Source organism: Microchirus variegatus (assembly GCF_963457635.1).
Source record: "Microchirus variegatus genome assembly, chromosome: 12".
Classification (NCBI taxonomy): Eukaryota; Metazoa; Chordata; class Actinopteri; order Pleuronectiformes; family Soleidae; genus Microchirus; species Microchirus variegatus.
The window spans coordinates 15,020,265-15,043,617 of NC_139813.1; the positions used below are offsets into that span (position 1 = coordinate 15,020,265).

Here is a 23,353-nt window from a genome sequence, read left to right on the forward strand (position 1 = left end):
GAAGGATTTTAAATGAGGTGGCTTTGAAACAAGTCATATTTGCAGTGTGTTGTGTGTTCTGCTTCGCTGCCGGTCTGAGTTGAGCTGTGTGCTTGCTGCAAGTGTAAACAGGTTTAGCAGATTAATTCCTCTATCCCCCCCTACTCCTCTCTTCTTCTTTTTCCCACTCCCTTCTTCTTCTTTGGTGCCTCTATCCCGCGGTCCTCCCTTTAGCCAGGATTTGAGGAGATCAACCCAGAGTGGAAGACATCGCTGGAGAGACGGAAGAAAATAAAAGGTAGTTTGGCCTCAGGAGAGCCAACCTTGTTGCTGACACAGCGGCACATGCTGGATAAAATTTAATGGTCTTTGACATGTCTCATTCACCGAATTATACACTTATTTAGACCTACAGCCCTATTTCAAGGCTCGCAAATATCTCTCAGTGTCCATGCTTGTGAGTGAGTCTGTGCAGTTGTCGCCTTGTTTCTGAATGTGCGGTTGTTTGTGCAGACATACAGTCTATTCTGACAGTTTTGGGCCAGTTGTGATGACAGCTGTGACAGCTTCTGTATAAGACATAATCTGTGCGTAAGTGTTGCTCTCATGCATAACGAGCGATAAATACGACCACAGGTGCAAATATGTCTCAGGATGAAACACATTTAAAATAGTATATGATCCAGAAATTCAGTGCTAATGCGTCCACGGGGCATCCTCGTGGAAATCTGCTTTATCAGCTGTCACCCAGCTTCCTCTGGTGTATAATCACATCATTATACACCTTATGTCTCTTTATACCTTTCTCCAGATAAGGAACAGTACTACCCGCTGGTGGATGTGAGCTGGTGGAGTGACAACGTGTTGATTATGGCTCGCTGCTCCGGCTCCGTCACCGTCTCATCTGTGAGAACGCTCCGTAACCTCCTGGGCAAATCCTGTGAATGGTTCGAGCCTTCACCTCGAGTCACCGCGGCGCATGACGGCGGCTTCCTCAGCCTGGAGGTAAGACGTCACGTCCCACATGCACTTGAGACTTTGTGGAAGCTGAATATATATTATTATGAATCCTCATTAAAAAAAAAAAGCAAATCATATATTCACGGTCCTTTGCTGTTCAGGGCTACACAGTATTTAATGCCAAACAACAATTCTTTTATGGAAATGTCAGGTCTTTGGTTTGTTAAAGGCTGGCAAGAAAAGAAAAAAAAGAAGGTACATTTGAGGACGCTTTTTCTAATGCAAAGTGAGTCTGTAGCACAGGAAAAATCAATCGCATCACAAATGTGTGCATTGATTTGTGATTGATCCTTTACGCTGAGAGCTGATATGATTCCCCGCAGGACGTCTTCCTTTGACAAATAGAATTTTTTTTCCCCCAAAGCGCTACATGTTTATATTCATGCAGACCTTTTTTTGTTTTTTAGTTTGTGAGCAACATTGTGTGTGTGTGTGTGTGTGTATAATAGTGAAGGAAAGGCGTGATGATGAAATTTCTATCCCGGTTTATTTGTTCCTCACACACAAAGACCCTGATCACATCACCACTCACTTTTATTCTCTCTTTTTTATCTGAAAGCATAGAGATGGAGAAGATAGATCATTTTTTTCAACTTTTGGGAAAAGGTTTCATCAGCTTGCATTCACATTGAGTGGTGGGGGGTTGGATGCCTGCAGCTGTATCTACAGCTGATAGTATGTTGAAATTATCGTGAAGATGGGGGTTTATACTCCATAGACGTGGAATAACATGGCCTCATATATTTATGATGTGCATTTTCTTGTGTACGAGTTAGGAGTGAGGACTTGGGAGTGCATTAGTGCAGCACAGTGGAAACCTTCTTAGTTCCCTATTGATTAAGATGCTTAATGTTTTACAGGTGCTAAATGTTTCCCTCAGCTGGGGACAGAGCTCTGCTGAAAGGGCCCAGCGTTTTATTTTTCTCTGCTGAGCTAAAACCCAGAGAGCCATCTCTACAAAATATGAGGACTCACTACAGTGAGCAGATGAAAAATGGGCAAATTATTATTTTTTTTTCTCCCCAACTGAGGCAATAACAAATGCGGAGAAAAGGACAATATGAGTTGGAGAAAGTACTTTTGGCAGCTTGGATTTAGGTTTTCTATTGAGCAGCTTGACCTTGCTGGTGTTTTGTGCTCAGACAGCCTGCTGATCCTGCATGAAGCCGTGAAATTAAGTGTGGTTACCAGCCTTAGCACAGCTAGATGTAAACTCTGCTTCATTGCATCACATGCTTCATTTTTTATTGTTCACATCATGCTGGGAAAAAGACACAAGGCTACATATGGGTCTCTCTCAATCAATGGGAACGAGTGTCCTCCTTCTCTTTTGCTCTCCTCTCTTAAAGGTGGTCCCTATATGTTTATTTATTATTTATTTGTTTGTACAGTGTACATTATTGGCATTTTGAATCATATCTTATCTTGCAGTAGGTCCCTTTAATCTGCCCATGATGATACGTTATATGTTACATGTTATTTGGTGTTGTCTATTTGTGTATGTGTTTGAATGTGTGGATCTTCCCGGCTGCAAATCAATTTTCCCTGTTGGGACAAATAAAGTCACTTTGACTTTTGACTTTGACATATTATGCAAAATCAACTTTTTAATCATTTTAACCCTTATATTTGGGACTCTGGGGGTCCTATCAGTCGCCAAAGTGTGAAAAAAGATGACTCACTCATGTTTTTGTGGTCCTCCTCAGTCTAATTACAGGAGATAAAACACGCGATGTTGACTTTTTTCAGCGCTCATTGGGACATCACAAGACGCTAAATTCCTGGAATTGTTGTCTTGTGGAGCTCCGCTTTGTCCGTAAAACACAAGGGCAACATAATCTGAAAACTGGAAGTCTGCGGAAAGTTCTATTCTTGGCTCCACAGTGCAGCACAGAGTTCTACACAAACTTCCAGCCTCAGAGGATTTATCTGTCCAGTGGATACATGTTACATATGACGGCAATGTGCCTGCTAGGGCCTGCAAATTATCACTTTTCCAAATGCTAACTGCTGTTAGCTACCAGTAGCCTCTGTGGCTGATGTCATTTCCTGTCCCTTAAGTTTCGTTTTACTAGTTTAACTTGGAGAAATGATAATATAATATAATATGGGACCTTAAATGATATTGGTCCACAAGACGGATGTATTTTATATAAAAAGAAAACAAAATTGGCTTTATGATCTATGTTAACACCTTTTTGTTATCCACAGTGCGAGGTGAAGCTTGCGCAGAAGCGAGTGCGTTTGGAGAGCAACATGAGCAGTGGGGCCAGCGACGACGAGGAGGGAGACGACGGAGGAGACTCGGACTCGGACGACGAGTCCTCCGCCAAAGCCCGCTACTTTGGCTACGTCAAGCAGGGTCTGTACTATGTGACGGAGATGGAGCGATTCGCCCCGCCGCGCAAGCGCTCCCGTACTGTGCTGAAGAACTACCGTCTGGTTAGCCTGAGGTCAACCACGCCAGAGGAGCTGTACCAGAGGAAGGTAGGGGGGCTGACACATGATGATGAGTTTATATATCTTTAAACTCTTGTTTTATGATGTATAAAGAAATATTAATAATGATAATCTCAGTTCTACCTTAGTGTATGTGCTAGAGCTGGGTGAAAAAAACAATATCATTTCCTTTAATGCCAATATAACCAAAGGTCATTATGCTGTATATAGTTTATGCATTGCATAAAAACACACGCGGTTGCTTTGAATATCTTTAATGAGTGTCAGCCTTTTATGTCGTGATGTCAACTTTTGCTTCGAAGTGAAAATAAGTCTTTATTTATCTGAAATTTAATGATCTAATTATCACTATTGACTGTTTGCATGGAAGCTAATTTATACCTACAGAGGTGCTTCCCTGTTTGTTTTAGAAGACTTGAATCCATGTTGTGGCATGAGTGCTTCAAATATTGAAAGGATTTGAAGGGACAAAGGGAGAATAATGAGCATTGTGGTTTTTCTCGCCCATATAAATATAATCTGAGATTGTCTGGGTGGTAAACATTGTACCATTGGAATTATTTTTCTGTATTTATACTGTATTTCTGCACAGTCACATAATTGGTGTGTGACCTGTGTGGACAGGCACTTTGATATGACTCGTCAGGTTTTAGCTGCAGTGTGTGAATGTCAGTTGGAGTTTTCAGAATGAGTTGGCATATTTCACATTTCGGGGGGAAAATAGTCATGTTTTTGTTACTGTTTACACACAACAAAATGCTTATGTACTTTGACGACAAACGATGGTTCAGTGTTCATGCCGTAATGCCTTCATGTTCCCATTTGAATGTTTCTTCAGCTCAGTAAGCAAAATCATATTAAAACTGATACATAAGTAACATTCACTTCTTTATACTGCCACTAATCTGGTTTTAAAAGTATAATACGTAACATTTATAAAAAAAAACAAGAAGACTATTATTAAAGGTAACAGACCTTTAAATTAAGTCATACTCGTTGTTGAGCTGCTGTGAGGGTTTACATTGTGTTTGCCTTTGAAAAACACTGCAAATAATACACTTTTAAATGCTCGAAATCCTTCTTTGTACTGTAAAATATGAATCTACTAGTCATTCACAATAAAAGCCTTGATGAGGGGAAAAAAAGAAAGAATGGAATCAGAGACCAGAAACACTAAAGTGGTCCTTCCAGGCAGTGGTTATAGGACATGTTGTGTGAGTGTGACATGTGACAGATATTGACATTGATCGCTGCTCAGTGGAGCTGGTTTCCAGACATTGAAGTCTGGCCGTTCATGCTCTTCATTTGTTGTGTGCTGTATGCTGTATGTAAAGCTACTTCTGTAGGCTCAGTCAAAGCGAGAGAGAGAGAGCAGCCAGTGAGGAATATATAAACATATTTCATTTAACCTTAAAACGACTTATTTATGCCACTAATTTTAGCAGCCACTGAACGTCACATGAATCAGTTCGGTCATTGACTGAATTATTGCACAGGCTGATCTGCAAAATTGGTTTCTGACTAAATAAATCTATCGCCAGCTCAGTGAAGTGCTTTTGTTTTGTTGGATCAGCTCCAGAGTGCCGTTAAGGGGGGAAATGAAAACCAAGCAAGATGTTCCGTCTGCTTTAAGGCTATTTCTCAGTCTCATGGGTTCTTGTGAAATGCTAATTGCCGCATTAGAAATATGACTGTTGCTGCGACGCGCTACAAATTGCGGCAAAGACAACAACATCCTCCATCATAAAGAACACAGAGAGTGGTATCGGCTCTCAGTGGTCCCAAGTTTGATCATGATTCATCCGTCATTTTTATGACCCATCATCTGCTGCCTTCTTCATCATTGTCATCATCATTAGATGCCATTAGTCATCACCATCACTCCGAAACAGTGGAGAGTTACAAAGTAATATATCATTATTATCTCTTTGTAACACTTGGTAGCCGCAGCACTCTACCAGCTGCTTCTGCTGCTGCTGCTCTCCTGTTGAATTGTGTTTTTTTTTTTTTTGGTCCACATATGAGTGAAGGGTAGTGGTTTTTGTATCTTAAATAATCTGTATGCAAATCGATTCAAAAAATCACAATTAGGACTGTCCTTTCAATCTCAATAGAAAGTCTGTAAGGCATACGTGGCAATGATAGCACTATAATGTAGAAAAATAGAAACATCCTGCAGCTGTTTATTAATTCATCGATATCTTATATGGATAAAAATCAACATGTTTTGACTCGGTTGTCTTCATCAGGGCAAGCATAAAAATGTTTAATGTGGTTTCAAGGCTGGTTGACGTCTGTGATGCTGTTGTGACATCAACTCGCTGCGATCGAGAATTGTAAACGTGTGTAAATCTTATTTATGTATTTCGGTGTGGACCCCGGAAAGATTAGCGACCACCTTTGTGGAACCTAATGGGATCCAAATAAACAATAAACAGCCAGCCCATTACTGCTTTGACAAGTCAACATTTGCTAAATGAGACAAGCAATAATAATAATAAAAAAAAAGCTTGGACTGAGAATTACAATTAGAGTAATGGAGGGAAGTGTATTTCTTCATTCAGGCATGGAGACAGTTGCAGTGAGTGTGGAAATCCAAATTGTCACCTGTTGAAGAGACATCTCTGTTTCTGTCTCCACTCCTAGACTTCAATGCATATAACTTTAAAACTGTCTTTTAGTGAGGCTTGTAGTTGTATGCTGCTGTGCTATAGAATAGTTATATAATAGTGCTATAGCATATTGTGATTTTGAAGGTACTAGTGCAGGGCCCGTCGGAAGTACTGTATGTATTCCTATAGAGGGAGCTGAAGAAGATTTTTCAGTTATGGTAATGAATGATAAGGAACGTAAAGGCTAACATAATACAAACACTGGCGTAGCTGACAGTAACAACAGCTAGCTACACTAATGCTAAGCAGAAAAATTAAAAAAATTGCTTTGTGCCTAATGAGTTTGCACATTGTTGTATTATACACTAATGCTAATCGTAGCCGCACTAGCTTACCTTTGGAAACAGGTTCGCCAAGTTAGCCGCAAAGTAGTAGCATGCTAATGAAAAAAAAAAAAGTGCTTGCGTATTGGTGAATGGACAACGACTTTGTCGTTTCAGTATAACACCATGTTCTACGGTGAACCGTGTGAAAGTGTCTCACCCACAGTGAGGACAGCTTCTTCACTCCCTACTCCCCGCTCCAGACAGCACAGCTGCTGCTGATGAGCCTCTGTCTGTCTGGTGTAGCGTGATAAATCAGCTAAAGTGCAGCATGATAAATCGGCGAAAATTACAATTTCTCCAGAAAATTGGAAAATCAAGGATGCATACCGTCAGACCATGCTCAACCCATATACAAAGTTTTAGGGCGATCTGACTAACGGTCAGCGAGATATGCCTGTCACAGACAGACACACAGACACAACCTTTTTTTTTATAGATATCTGTGTTCAAGGCACTTTCATAAAATCTCCATTGTGTCAGTGTGCGCGTATGCATTCATACACATTTTCTTCATGATGTGTCAGTGTCGATATACATCACCTGGGGTGGAGCTGTACAGTTTGACTATAGTACACAAACCCACACAAACAGCGATGACCTCTTATCTTCTCAGGTGACTTGATCTCTCGTCAAAGATTTACCTCAAGTCGAGGCTTTTGTTGAACTCGCTGAATAAACCAGGACAAGTGACTGAGTTGTTTCCTCAAGTCAAACTCCTCATGTGTTTAGGAGTTTTGATGATGCATTCAGTGGCGTAACCCTGCCTGTGTGCAAGTAGCACGCTGGCAGGGCTGCTAACAGTTTTATTAGCTAAATCCAGCGAGAGAAGAAAGCCGTTTTTGATGTCCTCCTACGAGAGGTTTAACTGTGTGGGTTTCTTATTGCCCTCGAGGAACCACAGTCTGGCGACTGTGTTGCTTTGTACTCCTACACAGAGAAAGAGAGGGCTACTCGGCGTGTCAGTCAGACCGTTTGCACGCATGTACTTTCAGACTAAATCGTGTGGGCCTGGATAAACTGAGGTGTCATGATGTTCCTGGATCAGATAATTTAGCGAGACACTGATATGACACGGAACCTATTTTAGCATCATTATTTGTTGATATGTGTTGCTACTTGCCAGGCTAATTAAGAATTAATAATAATTACAACAGCAGCGAAAAAGAAATACCTGATGATACGGTTTAGTAACAAGACAGCAGTCTGTTGCCCTGCTGCTGCCGCTGCAAAAATGTTAAAATTGCACCTGTGGTTTGAGCTAAATGTTAACATGGCAGCATGATGAAATGAAGCTTTCCTTCTCACATCCACGTGCTACTCACCATCTTAATATCATATCGCTAACTAGGGTTGCCAACGGCCTGATGAGAAAATAATCTCTACTCAGTTTTACTGTTTATGTATATTGCACTTTACACAAATTGCCTCCCTCATGTACCTGATGCACTGCACATTACATAGGCTACATTACCTCCACACACTTTTATTTCACAGCTGAGTAAAAGATGCTGTTTTGCAAGAGCATTTCTGTGTATGTAACATTCTATTAACCAGATATGATGAAAATTAATTATGCACATTATGTGCTCTGATCTTATTGAAAGAAGATTTTATTATATTTTTGCAATCTTCCCTTTCACCTTTTTACGCGTCTCCGTTGCTAAGATACACAGGGCTCGAAAGACCAATTAAAAGTGCCCATTTTCTGTTGGATAGTAATGAATGACAGACGGATGAAGGTTCTGACAGGAGGAGAAATGTATTTTCCCCCCCTCATACGAATCGCGCAATCTTCATTAAAACGAAGCCAATCTTTCTGTCAAAGTATTGCACTGACTTGGTTATCAAAGTGTGTTCCGTATCACGTCTTTTATCTTTCCAATACGGGGTTGGCAACCCTAGTGCTATTTTCTGCTTAGCACTGCTTTAGATGTACATTGTCATCACTTTTGTAGTTTCCTGACTCATCTATCTGCACACAACATTATAAACAGTCAACTTAATTGATTTATAGCTGTATACTATAAATCAATTAAAAATACCTAGTCACTGTGATCATTTTAGCAGCACGATGGAAACATTTACATTGCTGTGGTTGTAGACTTAAGTCTCATTATCATATTAGTATATAATACAAGTAGTCTACATAAGACTTATATATATGTTAAAGGTCCCATAGTATGCAAAATCAACTTTTAATCATTTAAATCCTTATATTTTGGAGTGTGAAAAAAGATTAGTCAGTCATATTTTTGTGGTCCTCCTCAGTCTAAGTACAGGAGATAAAACACACGATGTTGACTTCTGCGCTCATTGGGACGTCACAATGAGCTAAATTCCTGGAATTGTTGTCTTGCAGAGCTCCGCTTTGTCCGTAAAACATGCGAGAGTGCTGGTGAGGGCAACGGTATCCGAAAATCGGAAGTCCGCGGAAAGTTCTATTCTTGGCTCCACAGTGCAGCACAGAGTCCTACACAAACTTCCAGCCTCAGAGGATTTATCTGTCCAGTGGATACATGTTATATATGACGGCAATGTGCCTGCTAGAGCCTGCAAATGATCACTTTTCCAAATGCTAACTGCTGTTAGCCCCCAGTAGCCTCTGTGGCTGATGTCATTTCCTGTCCCTTAAGTTTCGTTTACTTTTTTTAAGGTGGACCTAAAGAGATGCTACTGAACAGAGCATTCTGAAACAACTTGGAGAAATGGGGTATAATATGACTCCTTTAAGTCCCAGTTTCATGCATTTTCTCGTTCTGTTAACATCAAATATTTCAAATTAGTGCCTTGTCAGTTCAGACATCTTTATCACCAAATCAAATCAGTGAACAAAATTATCAAAACATTGAGGGAAGATTCTCAGTTGATATATGCAAATATAAAACCATAATATGGAATGCAGTATGATGAAACGCCTTAATAACCAATTAAATCCAGTTAAAATCAAAAAGTTTAAGACGTAGCATTTCAGCCTATAGGCTATTGTGGGATATACTGAATTTTTTTTTGTATTGATATATAAAATTTATACAAAATGAGAAAAATGAGACTGTGTCTCAGTGACTCAGACTGTGTCACATATCCTGTGCCACCGTGTGCGCACTGTTTTATGGTTAAGTAGAAGTCTAATTTATTTATGATGCGGTGGTTTTGTTTCAGTGCATGTGTGCGTGTCTCAACTCTTAGCTCCGAAGGGCCTTGTAAAGTTTGCAGTGGGTGTAGCTTGATTGAAGGTGTTTATAAAATTTGACGACATGTTTATGAATTTTAATTATTGAAGGCAGTGGCCAAGTTCCGCCCTTCATGTGCTACTGGCTGTGCATCTATGAATGATTTTAACGACGCTGCATGCAGGGATTCCAGTGAATGTTTTTATCTTTTGGGATTATGGAGTCTATTACTGAATTTAGTCTTTTTTTTTCGAGCTTTAATTGGAATGTAAATCTGAATTTGCTCTTGTTTTCTTCTCATCCAGAGCAGTAGCAAACATGTGCAGTGGACAGTGGATACCCAAATCCTGTATTTCCTAATATGTAGTGATTTTTAAAAGGGTGATAATATGTGTCTGTGATACTTTACCGTGAACTTTTTGACAATTGTATATTGTCAGTTGACTAACTGTGAAGTTCGTGTATTGTGTAGTAAGATTGGTATTACTACTGTTTGTATGGACCCGTAAATCATAATAAAAAAAGAGTTTTAAAATTATAAATAAAAGGGTGATAATATTTTGGCATCTTCCATATGCTCAGGTTAATCTGAATTTGTGGAGGATGTCGAGGCTCTACTGTACAATAGAGATGCCTGGCCTGCAGAAAACATTTGCATTACTTTTAATATGATTCTACATCTCTATGAGACTCTATGGGACTATAATATAATATAATTTGGTGTGAATGCACCAGTGTAATTGATAAAAGGGCCTCTTGTGCTAATTGCAGTGGAAATCTACAAACCAATAAGAGCGTTATAGAGATAAAGATGCTCTTCATTAGATGTGTGAAGATTATGCATGAAGTGTGGTCATGGAGACGTTTAACTGTACAGAAGTTGATGCTGCAGAGCACATTGGCCAAAGAGCTGGTGATATGATGATGGTGATTGGTTATAAATGAGTATATGAGTAGGTCGAATGACATCATTATTTCATCATAAAGTGTGTTCAATTTTTCCCCACATTCAGCTTAACCCTTAAATGCAACTTCAAAAAAAAGTTACGTAAACACACCTAGGGCACCAAAACGTGTTGTTATTTTGTATTGTTTTAAACCAATATCAGTCCTTTCCATACATATCAAATATACATTTTTAAAATTGTAAACCTAAAATTGGCAAGTTTTTAATTTAATTTAAACCAATTTAATTTTGTGGTGTAAAAAAACACAGTAAATTAATTATTTTCAATGTACTTCATGCAAACTGGATTATTTTTCATTGGATTATTGCAGCCTGGTGAAAGATTAGCAGAAATTTGTTTACAGAATTATTGTTATTATACTTTTTTTTGCAATGCCATATTTTATAAAATACTCATTAAAAAAACAAACTATAACATTTATATATAAAATTATATGTATTAATAAATTTTTTTTTTATTTTTTTTCATCATACATATCAAACGCTAATGAATTTTTAAATCTTTTAACCCTTAAGCTGCCAAGATTTTGTCTTGATGCATCAAAAATAGTGACTTGAACGAGTTTCAGTGAGCAAATTTTTGTGCATAGGAGTGTTAGTGTGAGTATTTTAGTGAACGTTGCTTACAGTACACTAAAAATAAGAAAATGTGTCTAGGTGTGTTTAATGGTTAAAAAAATATATACAAATGTCAATTTCAATTCTTTATTGTCTGAAGGGTGAAGGTCTTACATTTTTTTTCTTGAAGGTCGATTCCTGGCTCTGCTACTATACTCGCTGACGTGTCCCTCAGCAAAAAACTTGCACAGTCTAACAGTGTGTAAATATGTCTGAAAGATGTTTGATGGGAGAAAAGTGCCATGAGTGTGTGAGTGAATAGGTGAACAGCAATACTGCGGTGTAGTGTGGTCATCAAGACCAGAAAAGCACATCAGACCATTCCGCAGGGGTTTTAAAAGGTCTTTAAGTCATTCTTGGTGGATTCGGCCCAAATAAGGTTTGAAATATTCAGGCCATAATATGTCCCAGTAATGTACAACCAGCTCCTCGTGCTTAGACTGACAGAGTTCCTTTGGTCTCAGTTATTCTTTCTTCAAATATCATTAAATATTTCATAACCCTTCAGTCATTTTTCTCATCCCTCTGTAGTGTCACATTGCTGCAAAGATTGAAATCTGCATGTTTGAGTTTTCCCCCCATTCAGTCTTTGAGTATTCAGTGTGTGCACTCAGGATTTTGGAAGTGCTGTAACGACTCGCATTTATTCAAAACCTTGGCCTCTTTGTACGTCAGCGTGATGGAAAAAATCAGGCTGTGAACTTTTCCTCCTGTCGATTAATATTATTTTTAAATTTGAGATATGCATGTTTTTTTTTTAATTCATCCTTTTCTGTGAGGCAAACCCAGTGCACGAAGACTGAATTAGTAAATCACGCTTGGGGGTGATAATTGAACATTAAAAAAAACGCAAGAAGCATCTCGAGGAATCTGAAATGAATAAATTGCTTTGCAGTTTGTGTCTTTTTGTTTCCAACTTGAATTTCACATCAGAAAGCGTAACTTTGCTGCGTTGTAATTAGTGGCTGTCTGCTCATTTCCTCAAAAAAGCTACCAATTAATTTTTCCTTGTCACACAAATGTATTGTTGTTTCCATTTTGCAAACACTGCTCTACATCATCCTCAGATTACTGCTTTTATGCCTGCCTTTTCCAGTTTTATATACACTTTTACTGTTCGCCGTTGTAAAGAAAGCATGCTTATGTGTTGATCAAATCCTCGTTTCTTTCTCTCCCCCAGATTGACAATGAGGAATATGGTGAAGCCCTGTCTCTCGCCCACGCTTATAATCTGGACTCTGATCTGGTCTACCAGAGACAATGGAGGAAGAGTACCGTCAGCATCGCCTCGATACAAGATTATCTGGTAAGAGATGGGAGAAATAACAGAGGCGGATGTGAGGGAATGATGAACAAATGAAAGATGGGTATGGAGAAAGAAAGAATTCTTTCAGAGTTTTGGTGTTAATCACAGTATATTAGATGTCTGGTAAGGCATATACAGTGAGTGGGTTTGAGCGAGTGGGAGAAGCGCAAACACTTTTGTGCAGCACAGCCCCCTTACTCTATTTCACGCATCATTTTTACCAATTTGTAGCAAATTTTCTTACCCTCTCCTCCAATTTCTGTCTCCTTTTCTTTCTTTTTTTTATCCCATTTTCGTCTGAACTCATCCCCGCTCTCTACATTCCACCCAGAGCAAGATCCGCAAGCGCTCATGGGTGTTGCATGAGTGTGTGGAGCGAGTGCCGGAGAATGTTGACGCAGCCAAGGAGCTGCTGCAGTATGGCCTCAAAGGAACCGACCTGGAGGCCCTGATAGCCATAGGAAACAGAGAGGACGGGGGCAGGTAGGAGTGTGCACGGTGACATGAACGATTCAAATCCTTGCACATGCTGTACAGCATATACTATATTAAAGTTGCAGTATGTAATCTTTGGTGGTGTTATAATTCTGACTCCAAAGCGAAAGTACGCAAAGTGTTCTATTCTTGGCTGCACAGTGCAGCACAGAGTTCTACGCAGCCTCAGAGGATTTACATATCCAGTGGATACATTTTATATATGACGGCAATGTGCCGGCAAATGATGGCTTTTCCAAATGCTAACTGCTGTTAGCTCCCGGAGCCTCAGTGAGGGAGAGACAGACACTCAAAACCGAGCGTTCTGAACAGGGCTGTTGTGGCAGGGTGATTGAACTGCTGTGGTGCTTCATCCTTAAGGTATTTTGACCAAAGCATGTCACAGACATGTTCATTAGGACACCTGGGAAGTTGGTTAACTTGTAGAAATAGGGTATAATATGCCTCCTTTAAGCAATACTATCAGACCTGACATTTGTGTGTATGCACGAGCAGCGCAGGGGTGAGTCTGACCAGAAAGTGTTGATCTAAATATTTTGAGAGGTTTCTCCTACATGTGCAATGTTGCTATTGCCTGCACCTGTCTTGACATAAAATTGCACACTGCTTGTGCGCAGTAGGGCTGAACAATAAATCACAATTTCATAGAAATTGCAATACAGCCTACTGCAATTTTAAAATTGCAGGAGGAACAGTATTTGTTAAAGCCAGAATGTGTGTCGAAATATCATTTTAGATGAATTATTGTCTTGATCTGTAAACATCTTATTCTACAGACTGAAGAGAGCTTCTTTATTCCTCACAGATCTGCTCAAATATCGCGCAGTAATCATTTCAAATATGTTTTTTGAATGAAAATGAGACTAATGAGGTGAAAATGACCATTCCCACTGAAATTGCAATCTAAGAGATCTAAACACTGAGTCATGTGGAGCTGATAGACTTAATCATTGTGTGAACTCATTTGACAATTTGTTTGTATTCAAAAGTTTAGCACTGCAGTTTTAACTTTCTGTAGAACTACTGAAAATAAACTTCTTTGTGGGGCTCATTCTGCCTGCCTCATTTTGTTTATTCATATTTACTTCTTGTGTGGTTGTTATTGCCTTCTCCTAGGTTTATCATGCCAGGCGACGTTGACCTTGATGAGCTCCCCTATGAAGACATGCTGTCACACGAAGAGGAGATTGAGAAGAAGAAGGAGAGGGAGAACGAGAAGAGACGGGAGCTGTTAGCCAAGGTCGATTTTAGCAGGTACACAGCCAGTGGGACGGTTGGTTAATCAGCTCGGCGGTTCAGTCAAGCAACAGATGTCGACAGGAAGTCACAGCAGGCTGAAATGCTGTCAGTGTTCTAGATCTGCAGAGAAGGGAAAACTTAAAATCTCTAGGATTAGCTAATATTCATAGACACCATCCTTCAGCTGCAAGAGCCAGGCTCTGTTGGTGTGCATCTGTAGGAATGGATGGACGATGGGGCCAAAATTGCAACTTCTTTCAATCAATATCGATAATTATCACGGTAAATGTCAGACAAATTACTATATTTTTGTATTTTTTCTTTGCAAAAACAGTGTTCTGAACAGGACTGTTTTGGCAGGGTGATTGAACTGCTGTGGTGCTTCATCCTTATGGTATTTTGACCAAAGCATGTCACAGACATGTTCATTAGGACACCAGAGAACTAGGTTAACTTGGAGAAATGGGGTATAATATGGGACCTTTAAGAAAAAGAGAAAAACAAAAAAAGCTGCGACAGCGGTGCACCATCACCAGCTTTTGTTGGGTTGGGCAATGCCATTGAGGAAACTTGACACTGACCCATGAAATGAACCTTGTACGCAGGTTGTTCGCTGCAAGATTAAATTAAAGTCATTGTTATTCACAGAATCTACTGGGCATAGTGACAGCACAGTAAACTATAAATGAAAGGAGAAATTAAGGTGAAGGTTGTTTAAGGTGTGGGCAAGAAAAAACAGGAGGAAAATAGGGGAGAGAATGCTGCCACATTTAACACCGATTGTTTGATTAGGTCGCGCGGCGGGGAGAGGATCATAAAGGCAGGGACATTAATGAGGATGAGGGAGCTAGAGAGGGAGCAAGCGTTGGTGGAGATTAGTGGGTAATCTGCTGGAGGTAATTTATGCCTTTGTTGTTGAGTACCCAGGGAAAGACTAATGAAAAACCCTTTAGTGATCACTAATCACCTCTCATGCGCACACACGCACACACGCACACACGCACACACATGCACACTTGAAAGCTTAAGTTCATAAACACATTATTGCCCTTGTGTGCTAAAATGACTAACTATTAAGAGGAAACTATACGACAAAATATGCATATATTGAAATGAACGATGCATATTCATGCGGCGATCACACATGTAAGCGTCGCACATGCAGGTATTTAAAGCTCCGGGTTGCCAGATCGAGCCGCCTCTCTTCTCTCATCAGATACTTAAATAGTGAGCCTCCAGTCTGCATTTGAATGAAGAGGAGCTGAGGTGGCGTAATATAAATCCTTTTGTATCGTTGGCCCCACAGTTCCTTGTTTAGTTTTTTTCATTTGATTTTCTTTCTGTTTTTAGCTCATTGCGAATTAAAACCGTTAAGCTTTATTGGCAACCTGTAGTCCTTTGTAGATAAAGAAAAGAAGGAGGTTAACAAAAAGATCTAAAAAAAAAATCAATGATTTGCAAACATAAAAGAAACCGTTGCGTTAAATCCTCTATGAATGACCTTCTTTAAATATGCCCATTATGCTCCTTTTTCTGTCTCTGACTCAGGGTGTCGGTGTGCTTACACGTGTCCCCCAAAATGAGTTTCTTTGTGTGTGTTTGGGCGCAGTAACCCTTCACTAATGAATGTAACCATGTTGCCTTGAGGCCCGGAGACAGATAATAATTCTCTTAATTTCTTTTTAACTACACCACCATTACAGAAATGGTTTGGTATTGATCACAGTTGCCCTGGCTTTGTGTGTGTACAAGTGAGTGCATCCTTTGTCGGTTTACATGTTTTTTTTCATATGCGAGTGTGTGAGCTTGAAAACCATGATCAGTCAAGACAAACTTCGATGGCCATACAGAAGATTGAGGAGTTTAAGTGTGATTATTTTAATGCTAAAAGTTCAAATTTAGGGCCACACGGTTTGTGTAGTGGTTAGCACTCTTGCCTTTGCAGCAAGAAGACCTGGGTTCTCGACACGGTCAGAACAAGGGCCTTTCTTCATTTATAGTTTGCATGTTCTCCCCCTTGTGTGGGGATTAGGTAAATTGGACCTTCTAAATTGACCATAGGTGTGATTGTGAGAGTGGGTTAGGGTAATGTTAGCTGAGATTGGCACAGCTCCCCCTGCGACCCTTGTGTGGAGGATAAAGCGGTTAAAGATGGATGGATGGATGGAAGTTAAAATTAGAAGAAAATTGCTTTTTGGGGGCTATTTTGGACTGACCTGCCCAGGGTGTGCCCCCACCTGCCGCCCTACGTCGGTAATGACCGCTCCAGTTCCTGGTGATGCTCGTATGGACGAATGAATGAATAAATATACAAAACATGGAGATGATAATTTTAGACTTCAGGCTCTTTTTCACTCTGTGAAACCTAGGTGTAACCATTTCACATGCTGTTGATCTGGATCTCTGCATTCAACAATAAGACTGACAATACCTGCAGGTGTGTGTGTGTGTGTGTGTGTGTGTGTGTGTGTGTGTGTGTGTGTGTGTGTGTGTGTGTGTGTGTGTGTGTGTGTGTGTGTGTGTGGGTGTGGGTGTGTGGGTGTGGGTGTGGGTGTGTGTGTGTGAGAGAGAGGCAGGGTGAAAAAATAGTGTGAGAGTAATGAGTGTGTAGTGTGTGTAAAGGTCATAATGTTCATCTGATCATATCCAGATCTCAGTCAGAAGTCTCATTTTCCCATTTGACTCACTGATTGTAGGTTTATCTGTATCTGTATACTTGCGTATGAGTGTGTGCATGCTTGTATTTGGTTTTCTGTCATAAACACAGGACTTGTAGTCCTCATGGAGACCAGAACAGGGTCCTAACGTGGCAGAACCTCATTTCTGAGGAAGTGGTTAAGTTCAGGGCTGAGATGAATTGATTGACTTGTGGTTAGGTTAAGGTTAAGGTCATGGTTGGACATTAATTGGTTATGGTTGCGGTTAGGGATAATGCTTCCATTCATTTCATAAGGGTAGCTACGCGAATGTGGGTGTGAACACCTGTGTGTGATTTTACATGTGCCAGTGAAAGCATGAGCTGCAGTGTTTTTGTCCGTTTATGCAGTCCAATTTTGTCCCTCGCGCTCCGATAATCATTTTTTATCACACACCACATTTCTGTGAGTTTGTGTGTGTGTGTGTGTGTGTGTGTGTATAGGCATTTGAGTGTGTGTTGCCCTGTTTATGCATTTCAATCTCTGTCCTTTACAGTCATATGCGAGGCGTTTGCAGAGAGATGGCGGAGCGATGCCATCTGCTTGTAATAACCTTCAGCGTGGATATAGCTTTGAAACACACACAGTCACACACATACACACAAAAACACACACACCTTGAAGCAATCAGTTTGCAATCTCTTTACATTAGACAGGAAGTCCGACGATGTGTAACAGGCTGAAGCACATTTCAAGTTGTGCACATTGCATTTTAAACCTTACAGACCTCGATCGCCATTTGGATGCGTTGCAATGTTTTTGTTCGTTCTGGCCTTTTCTTAACCACATTTTCCCCTCCAGTCACTTTTTATCGTGTAGGGCAATTGAGGGAACCTTCTACAGCCAGGTTGCCGTGCGTAACAGTGCAGTACAAACAGTTTGTGTCCTGTACCTTAGTGAAAACCAATAGCAGGGTTGGCAATTTAGAGGCAAGAGACCAACATGTGAAAATTCAAAGCTCAAAACCACTGATGGCCGTGTTTGATAATGAGCCACGGCCATTATAATTGCTCGATTATTTTGTCAATTAATCGACTCGTTGTTTGGTCCATAAGATGTCAGCAGATGATTATTGGTGTTTCCCAAACCTCTAAATCAGGGGTCTCAAATTCAAATGACCTGGGGGCCAATGCGCATCTATTGTGGTCAAGAGGGGGCCAGGGTCCTATACTACAATATTCAATATAGCATCATGATATCACACATATACTTAATAATACTATTTATGATGCTAAATTAATGTATAAAGACATTTATTTTAAATTACATAAATAATATTGTGGACAACTGTAATTAAAATTCGTACCAGGAGCCATTTCGGCCACAGCCATTTGTGGCTCGGGCCCTAACAAGCGTATTTATATATCTAACTGAATGTTGTATATGACACATTTAATAATGGGTTAATTATGACCAAATGTCTTATTATTGTTATAAAAAAACAAAAATTCTATCACCTCACCGGCAGCTGTGCCTCAGCGGCTCACTGTGTTTAAAAGAGGGTGAGGTCGTGGGCCATGTTTTCATTATAACATGATATTAAGTGGAGGGCCGCATGTAATCGATTGGGGGGCCTAATGTGGCCCTCGGGTGTGCCAGTTTGAGACTCCTGCTCTAAATGATGATGTTGTTGTCAAAATGTCTAAATATTAATTAATAAAAAATCACTTAAACCATTTCATCAACAACACTACCTGACCCACATGAAAAATGCATTCGTTTTCCACCTTATAGTGTGAAAGTAGAGTTCTGTAAAATATTTATTTATTTTTCCTCCTCTAAAAAAGATAAAATAAGAATAAAAAGGGGTCTGAAACGGCTTTTTCTTCAAAAAGAAACTCATGGGACATTCATGTGAGAGATGGCTGTGTTGTTTTTCATAATTTGTGCTCATTCAGGATAGATGTAGGTCTGAAATATTTGAAAAGAAATCTGCTATTTTTCTTTGCAATTATCCGTTGGTTGCACTTTGAGCAAACTGCTCACGATAATAAACACAAAGACTTTATCACAATACTTGTCAACAAACTTACTTCTCACTTCGTCTGGATGTTCGAGTGTGTTTTTACAAGACTTTATGATTGAGCAATCATTCAAATATCCTTAGAGGTCGAGGGGAAAAATAGTTTTCTAACATATCGTCTCATCTCCGCGCCGTCTCTCTCTCTCTTCCCCCTCCGTCGTCCACTTCTCTTACTTTGCTCTGAAGAGGCAGAGCAAACCAATAATTACCACGAGTGTGAGTGCTAAGCTGCTGCTCTTTGATGTGCCAGAGTGTACGTCCAGACGCCGCTAATCTCTGTTGGCCTTTGTAGAGGAACCCTGATAAGGCCTGATAGCGCGCTCTGTAATGAGGGATTAAGGATTAAGGTGGCGGTGGAAAGGTCAGCTCCCCTGTGATCACGCTGCTGTTGATTCAGGACGTTTTTTTTGGAGCTTTGGTGGCGCCCTCTCCACCTGTTCCAGGTTGTTTTCCTGTAGAATGGACTTGAAATGCTCGAGTCTTTGTTGAATTTTTATTTTGCACTACTGACCGTAGCTTTCGGCCCCCGTGGTTCCTTCTCCTTCTCCTTGGGCATAGTTTGAGTGATTGAATTGTAGGCAGATCCCATATAGCCCAGTGCCTTGGTTGTTTGCGGTCATCCAATTTATTTATGGTTGGTGATTAAATGACATTGAAAATGGATTCGATTCGCACGGGGCAGTCACTCACCTCGTTGACAACTAGCATCCCATACATAACAACTCAAGGGTTCTTATGGTTATAAGGAGTTGATTTGTCGCCCTTAGAAAATGATTAGGTCTAGAGGGCACTGTGTGGTACTGTAGACACCGGTCCCCAAGCCTTGTTATATAGTGCAGGTCCCTGTGGTTATCCTGTATAATTTACAGTTAATTTGAAGCTTGTGTATTAGTATTATAGACTGACCTGACGTTTCATTTGACTCTTAAGAAGATAAGAAAAAACTAGCTCTTATGTTGATTGTGGTGCTTTGATTAAAAGCTGATTTTTGCACGTGTGCTTGTTCATACTCAGGCTAACTCTGGAGCAGAAGGAGCTGTGTCGCAGCCGACTGAAACTACTCTCTTACCTGGACCGGCTGGCCACATATGAGGTATCAAGAACCCGTCACTGATGTTGTTGAGTGAAATACACGTGCCTTTCCTTCAAACGGCACACAGCTGATCTTTCCCTACACCAAAATTATATTTGCGCCATCATTTGTTCTGGCAGGATTGCAAAATGAATCACAGCTAAATGAATTGATTGGATCAGCTTTGAAATTACACAGCAGCTTCTGAGCCTGTGCAAATCTATATATATCTCTTCTATTTGGCTCTATACACCACTACAATGGATTTGAAATTAAACGAACAAGATTTGCTTTAACTGCACACTTTCAGCTTTAATTTGAGGGCATTTACATCTAAATCAGGTGAACGGTGTAGGAATTTCAACACTTTCTATATGTCCCTCCCACTTTTTAGGGGACCAAAAGTAAAGGGACAATTGACTGAAAAGCTATATCGTGGACAGGTGTGGGCTGTTCCTTAATTATGTCATCTTCAATTAAGCAGGTAAAAGTTGGCATTTGGAATCTGTTGCTGTCAACTCTCAATATGAGGTCCAAGGAGCATCATCATTAGGCTGAAAAATCAGTTGTTTCATTTCAAATCCATTGTAGTGGTGTATAGAGCCAAATTGTGAGAGGAGAGAATCGTGTCGATGTCCCAATATTTATGGACCTGACTATACACACATATATATATAAAAATATGTTGTTGTTTCTCATCATTATTGAAACTACTTCTAATGATGTGTTGATCAGTCCAGCACAGAGCCAGCAGACTCTGTGCAGGCTGCGTGGCTATTTTCCAAACTACTGACTCATTATAAAAATGGAGCTCACGAGATTTAAGGCTCGTGCCTACGAGACCTCACAGGAAGCACAAAGTGTTTGAAGCACTGTTGACTACAATCAAAATCACGCTAATGTTAAGGTTTACTAAAGGACCATATTATGTGTTCATTTGCATGTTTACACGAGCCAATCTTTTCTCCACAGAGTTTGCTTTTCTATTTTTTTTTTTACCCATTGGTAAATAACAGCTTTGTCTTTCCCTGTCCAATCAAGCAAAACACTTGAGTAATCAACCGTTCATTGTAACCTTCTCTTCAAATTTTTTACTTTTGTGAAAACTAAGTAGAAGTAAAACAATATTCGTTTTGGTGATCTACATGAGTTGGGAAAGAAAAACAAGTTGTTTTTATGAAAATTGGACTTGCTTATATCAATCTCATAAATTAAAGTCTAACTTTGACAATGGCAACTCGACAACTTTTAGATATACAGTGACTTGTGTTGCACAACTCTGTCACCCGCGATAAATCACAGGTGAATCGGGCGCTACTTTCTCTTATTTTTGGAGAAGAGAGGTCAGATTTATACTCTGCAGAATATTCAAGTCGGACAGAATGATGCCTCTCTTTATTCAGACATTGTCATGGTAACTGCAGCAGATTCCTTTTTGCCCCAATCCATTTTCTCTGGCTGTCTATGAATATGATATTAGGGTTTTTATCATCCCGACTTGGGCTTTGCTCAGTCTGCATATGGCCCATTCAAAGGCTATCCATCACACACACATGGCTCTGCACCAACACGTACACACACACACTCTGTCCTAGAGGATGCTACAGAGATTTAATACACTCGGACACACCTCGGTCCCTGTAAACCAAAGGCCGTGACAACAAAAGCTCCCCTCGTGACATATAGTGTGCATATATACACACATACCTCCCTCTGATGGTTAAAAGAAAAAAATCGACAGCTGTGTGCTCGAAAGTTTAAACAGCCTTCTCTGTTGACTTTGCCTCAGCTGATTCATTTGCAGTCACGTCTTCTCCTTCCTTTCGTCTTCAGGTTGACTTTCTCTGTGCTCACGTCTGCTTCACAAATTTCTTTTTTATGAACTCCAGTTGCATTCCATCTTTCTCTATCTTCTCCCCCCCCCCCCTTCCCTCCCCCAACTCCCCCTCCACCCCTCAATTTCTATCTCTCTCTTGCTCACACTCCACAGGAGATACTTGGCGGTCCTCATGCAGCGGAGCAGAAATACGATGCGGAGTTCTTCAAGAAGTTCCGCAGTCAAAATATTGTTTTGTCAGCAAGAAACTATGCCAGGGTAACATCAGATTTCCTTGTCTCTCTTTCAATATTTGATCTCGTGTAATCTGTTCATTTGATCTGTCTGCAGCTCTGTTTGGCACCAATGTAGTTTTTGTGAGGCACAAATGAAGGCTAATTCAACAATCCTGCATTAAATCTCTTTTTTCTTGTTTTATGGTTGAGATTATTTTCTTCTCTTTCTTTTTTGTTCAGTTTAAAATCAGGTTGTTGTTCATCATGAATCACAAATTTGTTTCTCTTACAGGAGAGCAACGTGCAGGCTCTGGACATTCTCTTTACGTACCATGGAGCAGATCTCCTCCAGCACCGCCTAGCCATCATTTACAATTTCCCAGAAACCACCTCTCCACATGAGTACACCATCCTGCTACCCGAGGCCTGGTGAGACACACGAATACACACACCCCACATCATAGACGTAGTGACAGTTCTACCTAAAAACAAGAGACTAAGAATGTCAAGTTAATCATCTTATAATGTGTTTGCAATGATACTGATATAATTCAAGGACAGTGATCACATGAATGCTACAGGAGTCCATGTAGTATGAGTGCGATGTTACAATTACCGTGTGGATAGTAAGAGATTCCATGTGATAACCTTGAGGGAGTTTCTTCAAATCTGGCACAAATATTTACTTGGATTCATGGACAAATTGACTCGACTTTGATGGATAAAGATTTAATGGGGACATATTATGCAAAATCAACTTTTGAATCATTAAAATCCTTATATCTGGGACTCTGGAGGCCGTATCAGTCGGCAAACTGTGAAAAAAGATGACTCACTCATGTTTTTGTGGTCCTCCTCTGTCTAAGTACAGGAGATAAAACACGCTATGTTGACTTCCGCACTTATCGGGACGTCACAATTTGCTAAATTCCTGGAATTGTTGTCTCGCGGAGCTCCGCTTTGTTTGTAAAACACGCAAGAGTGCTGGCGAGGGCAACAGTATCCGAAAACCGGAAGTCGGCAAAAGGTTCTGTTCTTGGCTCCACAGTGCAGCACAGAGTCCTACACAAACTTCCAGCCTCAGAGGATTTATCTTTCCAGTGGATACATGTTATATATATGACAGCAATGTGCCTGCTAGAGCCTGCAAATTATCACTTTTCCAAATGCTAACTGCTGTTAGCTCCCAGTAGCCTCTGTAGCTGATGTCATTTCCTGTCCCTTAAGTTTTTGAACTGCTGTGGTGCTTCATCCTTAT

At 40.2% G+C, this 23,353-nt stretch overlaps 1 protein-coding gene across 1 annotated transcript in view; it reads left to right on the forward strand.

Annotated features, from left to right (window-relative positions):
• Positions 1 to 23,353, forward strand: part of nbas (NBAS subunit of NRZ tethering complex) — a gene marked incomplete at both ends in the record, with an annotated part of 168,559 nt that overhangs the window by 19,140 nt on the left and 126,066 nt on the right. The window contains 9 exons of the mRNA XM_083898862.1: positions 214 to 277; positions 791 to 984; positions 3,211 to 3,486; positions 12,393 to 12,518; positions 12,850 to 13,001; positions 14,130 to 14,267; positions 19,986 to 20,064; positions 22,034 to 22,138; positions 22,388 to 22,524. Of these exons, the coding sequence (XP_083754988.1) occupies positions 214 to 277; positions 791 to 984; positions 3,211 to 3,486; positions 12,393 to 12,518; positions 12,850 to 13,001; positions 14,130 to 14,267; positions 19,986 to 20,064; positions 22,034 to 22,138; positions 22,388 to 22,524 (1,271 nt within the window). The remainder of the gene's footprint in view (positions 1 to 213; positions 278 to 790; positions 985 to 3,210; positions 3,487 to 12,392; positions 12,519 to 12,849; positions 13,002 to 14,129; positions 14,268 to 19,985; positions 20,065 to 22,033; positions 22,139 to 22,387; positions 22,525 to 23,353) is intronic.